The sequence below is a fragment of the Archocentrus centrarchus genome, chromosome 18 (genome assembly GCF_007364275.1).
Source record: "Archocentrus centrarchus isolate MPI-CPG fArcCen1 chromosome 18, fArcCen1, whole genome shotgun sequence".
NCBI lineage: Eukaryota > Metazoa > Chordata > Actinopteri > Cichliformes > Cichlidae > Archocentrus > Archocentrus centrarchus.
In genome coordinates this window covers 22,393,450-22,399,449 of record NC_044363.1, presented here as the reverse complement: position 1 = coordinate 22,399,449, position 6,000 = coordinate 22,393,450, and the positions used below count along the sequence as shown (strand labels likewise).

Here is a 6,000-nt window from a genome sequence, read left to right as displayed (position 1 = left end):
GTGACCCCCTCTGAATAAAAGAGCGGCTAAAAATAGCCTTCAGTTAGGGTGTGCTATTTAAGCTGCTTTGGCCTGCCTTGCATCTACAAGCTGCTTTGCAACCCACCTTTGCCCCGGCTCCTCCATTTCATAGTATTTATAATATTTTTTGACATGATCAAGGCCATGTCCACTGCCACCAAAGCTTGCTCTACTTTGTTAGGGCGTGTTACTGCTGCTCTCCGTGCTTTAAGGCTTTCAACATATGGGAGGGTATGTAAAGTAATAAAAATTACCACAGACAGAATAATGATCCAAATCTGACTGAAGTGGCTTCAACAGGATTAAAGTTACAGGTCTCTCCCCACCGATTTAGATAGGGGGTTGGTCTTGTTTGCACTTGTTTTAAGGGCCTGGAGGTGCTGCCAAGTTGGCTGCTGAGCGGTGATTTTTTTTCTTCTAGAAGGACTTTGATAGTTTTCAGAAAGAATTTAGAAATCACCTTCTGTAACGCTATGTAAAAACTGCATGAAAAGTGAAGTTGGTGAATGTGTAAGAAAAGATTTCAAAATATCAGCGTAGCATGCAATTTGAAATAAAAGCAGAAAGTACGAGTTAATGTAAAAGTACTTTTAAATTGTAACTTCTGCTTTGGATCTGTGCTGAGATATCAACAAAACCATTGATTTTTTTCCCTCAAAATACCTTTTCCCTACACATTCACAATCTTCAGCATCTTGTCCACAGTTTTCACAAAGGGTGATAAACAATCACTATTACTGACCCATATTTAACTTCACTGACTACCAAAACTGCTCCACTATGATGACAGCTGCTAAGATGACAGCATCTACATTTTTAAGGATACCAGGCACATATGAAGAGATTCTAGCATTTCAAGTGAGCTCCCTATAGCCTGCAAGTGTCTGAATAGTCTGTCTTTCTGTAGACAAATCTTAAAACAAATCTAGATCACTTTTAACAATTTATACAACATCTCATATGAATAAATCTATTATATTATCATAAACCACTTATAAAGTGCTTCCACCTACAGCCTATACTTCTAAATATATTCACATGGCCGAGTTGTTTCAGAGAAACATTGGGCTAATCACTCTTTTCTTTTATACTGGAACATTTGAACAAACTCCACTAAACCTAAAGCAAGTACACTGGTTAAGGCGTGAATGTGCATGGTGCTATGCTACACTGTATGCTCAATAGTGGTGTTTCCCTTAAAAACGAACAGCACACAAACTGATGGAACTGCAGGTAAATTCACATCCAATTTACGTAAACTGTTCCATGAAATTTCTACAACTATCATTACAGAGAGCAATGCCATCCATCCTCCGTGTTGTTGACTGGTACACTGATCATTTACGTCTGGCGTCAATGCAAGTATTATGCAATGGTGCGTATACTGTGTGTACAAATTCCCTGCATTTTCATAAATCTTGTAATCTGCACATAAAGAACATTTTAAATTCCAGGCACTCACTTTGATTGCATTAAGCACAACATAACGTTTTTTTTTAAGGACAAATTGCAGCAGCCAAAAAGAGATATGTACATATGTTCATAGGTCTTTCATTTTGTACAGTACAGCCTGATATTAATACAAACATGAATATACTAATTTATGAACAACATTATGGCTTAATGTGCACAATTTAAATAAAGATATGGTAGGATGAGAGTGGCTAAGATCACTGGAATGGCTTTGTAAATGTTTGAACAAGACATCTGAAATATAACTTTTCTGTTCTTCAAATGCAAAAGGACACATAATGGCAAACTAATACCTCACGCGTTTTACATTTGTCTTCTTTTCAAAAACAGTATTTTCTAACAGTCTTAATGTGTAAAACAAAGTGTATCTTAAGTTGGAAGTAATTAATACATAACTCGAGTGCAGCTTTAAAAATGGTCGGCCCATTAACTACCCATAGGGCTGACATCTGCAGCTGAATCACGTGGCTGTAAACAAGAATCAACTGCGACCCCAGAGATTCTAAGCTTTGTCACCTGTCTCCACCCTCTTGCCTTAGCTCCTCCCACTCCTTTGTTCTCCACCTATCACTGCACCAGTTCGGTCTTTTTTGTAGGTGTTGTCGACTCACCTTCTCCAGAGTCTGACACATTGATGGGACTGTCCCTGGAAAAGACCTCTGTCGACTCTCGCCAAATGCAGTCAGCAACAGTCTTAAAGGAATGATTGCCGCATTTGGGACGAACTTTCTGAGAGGCGTTGTTGACAATCTGGCGGCTGTTGGAGGTGGCTATCTTTATCTTGAGGGCAGCATCCACACGATCCACTACTGTGTACGTGCCAATGCTGCCATCCTCAAAGCCAATTATGATGTTTAGTGCTCGCTGGGAGAGAGACAGGAAGGTGGGGGTCTTGTAAAGCGAGCATGTGCCAATGCTTTTACCATCGGCAAGGCGCATCACAATCAGATTGGACACAACACCAGCATCGTCATCTTCGTCACAGTTCCGGAAACATATGTACACAAGGTAACGTCCATCTCTTGATAATTTCTGACGCCAAATTATACCTGCAGCGTGAACAAGCCTGAGCTTCCCGCTGTGAAGGTCCAAGACGTTAATATTCTCATCACCTTTGGAGACAATTCCTAATTTCCCGTTGGGTGAGATCTGGAAGTCCTCTAGATTTTTGAGGAAGTTGGCTGGCAACTGGACTCTCCTGCAAACAGACTCATCTGCAACGCTCCAGATGAAGACTGTCTCGGTGGATGTGATGAAGACTGCACAGTCAGGGCAGTCGGGAATGAGCTTAAAGTTGACAATGGTAATGCCATCATCGCAGACAAACTTCTTTGATACACTGCCTGACCACAGGCTGACAGCGAGAAGCTTGTTTTTTGACGTTCCTACTAGGAAAGTGTTTGCTGTGGTGATCAGTGCGTTCTGGAGAGTAACTAAGATGTTGCAGACTTTGTGCCCAGTAGCAAGCCTCCATACTCTGGAGGCATTCTGCTCACACAGGGACACCACAAACTGGTCGTTGTGCGTGATTAGCAGTTGTGATATTCTCTGTCCATTGATGCGAAAGATGTTTTCTCCTGTGTTGGTTTGCCAGACATACTGACTGGATTTGTCATCTGAAGTCACCATGAGATCCCCTGAGGAGGTTAGGACACAGTTCTCTACTATGCCCTCGTGCTTGAAGACTGTCTCAATGAAGCCAGTGCTAAAGTTCCACTTGTGGACAGCTTCTGAGCCGTCCATGGTAAACACATAGTCTTCTCTGCCAGACAGCTGCAAGGTCTGGATCTTCTTCCCAGTTTTGTCAATGTTGGACATGGCGGTGATGATATCAATGTCCCAAACAGACAGAACTCCACTGCTGGCAACCGAAAGGAGCAAGTTGTGGTGGACTGATTTGATGAGTTTCACGATAGCCCCTGAGATCTCAATCAGGCTAGCCATGCATTGTCCACTGTCTCTCCTCCAGACAAAGATAGAGGAGGTATTTTCCATGGAGGCCACAATGCTTTGGCCATTCTTGGAGAGTACAGCAGCAACAAAGCGTTCACTACGTTTGGCTTTGAACTTTTCTAGCATTTTCCATACTTTTGTGTCCAGAACCTCTATACTTCTGGCCTTGCAAATGAGAATGGAACGCTGGTCTTCAGATAGCTCAATGCCCACTACTTCGCTGTCATCCCCTCTACAATCATAATCCTCCATCAGTTTTGGGTTAGTGATCTCTTTGGTGTTCCACACAGACAAACTGCCTTCATTGTCAATCATCACCATTTGGTTAAGGGTGTCGAGTACAAGAATGGACTTGACGAACCCTCCAGAAAACTCAGATGTCACAGTGGCCAACTTGTCACCATTTCCAAGATGAAAAACGGACACCGTGTTGAGGTACTGGCCACAGAAAGCATACATTCCATCTGGCGAGCACTGGACACAAGTCACCTCGTACCAGCAATGGAATTGGTACAAAGGCCAGCCATAGAGGAGGTCAATGACGTTCACATCTTTACTAGCCTCAAGCCATGCCAAAGCATGATGGGTAGACAAAGTAAAACCATTAATGAAGGCAACCCCACCAGTGATGCCAGCATGCTTTGAGCCCTTGATTTCAACCTCAGATAAAAGGCAGGACTTATGATTATCGTAGATTAGAAGTGTGTTTTTAGTTGTGGCCACAACCAGATACTTCTCATCAGAGGTCAACCTGATTCCCAGCACAACAGATCTGGCTGTGTCGATCTGTCGTAGAAGTTGCCTGGTCTCAACATCCCAGGTGCTGACAGATCCATCTTCCAAGGCTACAAGAACTATGTTTGGGGCTAGAGTGGGCAAGATCTCCACAATCTGCATGTAGCTGGAGCAAAGAGGAAGCCTCTCTGGACTGTAGGTAACGTCCATAGAGGAGTGGAGAGGCACAATAGAGCAGTACTTTGGGCCGTCTTTGTCACACTCCAGGAGGAGGTGTCTGAGCTTAGGCAGGGAGGTGACAACAGGCAAAAGCCTTTGCTGCAGCTCTGCAGACAGTGATGCTGGATTCTTCAGCACTTTTACTTTGATGCTACGGAGAGTGGTGGCCAGAAACTTCAGCTCCTTCTCTTGGGTGTAACTGTAAGCTAGGTCAATATCTGTTAAAGCCTTTTCAAATTGGCCAATCTTGATCATTGTGTAGAGCCAGCTGAAGTTCATTATGACACCAAACATGAGGTCATCTGTCCGCCCACTCCTGGTAAGGTGGTACACCAACTCTGTCATCTTTCTGTGATTGACAAAGAAAATGTCAGGCTCCAAAAGGTTGCATTGGAACACCCAAGGTTGTTCAGGAGTCTGTCTGTCATAGGAGTACTTATCAGAAGATGTTTTTTCATGGGACTGCTGATGGTGAGGGTTTTTGTGATGAGAAATGTTCAGGGAAGTGAAATGGTTGTTATCGTAAGTAAAGATCTTCTTTCTACCTCCTGACCATGCCCCTAGGAAGTACTCAGCTAAGAGGCTGTGCATCTGATGTACATCCTCCTCATTGCTAAGATACAGCTTCTGAGCAATAAGATGCAGGTGCCTGTTGGCCCAGACCATCAAAGTGACGTTCCGTACCTGGCGTTCCACCAGATAGCCCTCCAACTCCTCTCTGAGTTTTGCAATCAAGTCATAGGAGATTCTCAATGGGTTTTTGAGGTAAGTTGCCACAATGACATCGCCAAGAACTATGTTATCCAGGGACAGGATATCTTCCAGCTCAACTTCCGTTAGCCCAGCCTTGGCCATGGTGATATACCCTAATGCTCTGAAGACAAATCGCTGGCCTAACTTGTTCTCCACAGAGTAGAATAACTGCTCTATACTTTCATGCACTGTTGAGCAGAGGGACCTATCATCCACATCTTTATGAGACCTCCAGTGAACTACTTCTCTGTAGATGAGGTTGACAAACATTGGCAAAGTACACTTGGCAAGTGCCTCATTGACATAGATCTGTTGGCCTGAGGTGACCTTTCTCTTCACCCCCAGCAACTGCTGTTTTAATGTCTGACTACAGACTTTGCGGTCTCTCTGGATTAATTCAACATAATACCCCTCATCATGGACGAGGTGGCGAAGCTTCTGCAGGATTCCATGTTTATTGGGCAATGTTGATACCACAATGCGGACTGTCCGAGGGAGGTGTACGGGGAGCCACCATAGCTTGCGTGCTTCATCGGCATCAGAGAGCTGCTCTAGGGCATCTAGGACAATGACCAAGGGCCTGTGGAATGAGGGTTCCCCTAAGAGGTTGGTCAGGAGTTCTTTCATCTCCTGAATCTTGTTAGGCAAAAAGTGAATCAGGCAGCGGTAGTTTATTGCAATCTGTTCACAGATGCTCTGGAGGAGGGTTCGTAGGTCTGTGGAAAGCTGGCTGGAGCCGATATAACGGACAATGATCACTGGGTCGGTTTCAGGGCCCATCTCTTTCTGCAGCCATGTGTAGGCCTGAAAAACAGCATTGACAGACTACTGTTACAAAGCACTGCA

At 44.0% G+C, this 6,000-nt stretch overlaps 1 protein-coding gene across 1 annotated transcript in view; it reads right to left on the bottom strand.

Annotated features, from left to right (window-relative positions):
• Window positions 1–1,968: 1,968 nt before the first annotated feature.
• Window positions 1,969–6,000, bottom strand: part of nwd2 (NACHT and WD repeat domain containing 2) — a 69,741-nt gene continuing 65,709 nt past the window's right edge. Inside the window, exon 8 of the mRNA XM_030754151.1 lies at window positions 1,969–5,958. Within this exon, the coding sequence (XP_030610011.1) occupies window positions 2,062–5,958 (3,897 nt within the window). The 3' untranslated portion in view covers window positions 1,969–2,061. The remainder of the gene's footprint in view (window positions 5,959–6,000) is intronic.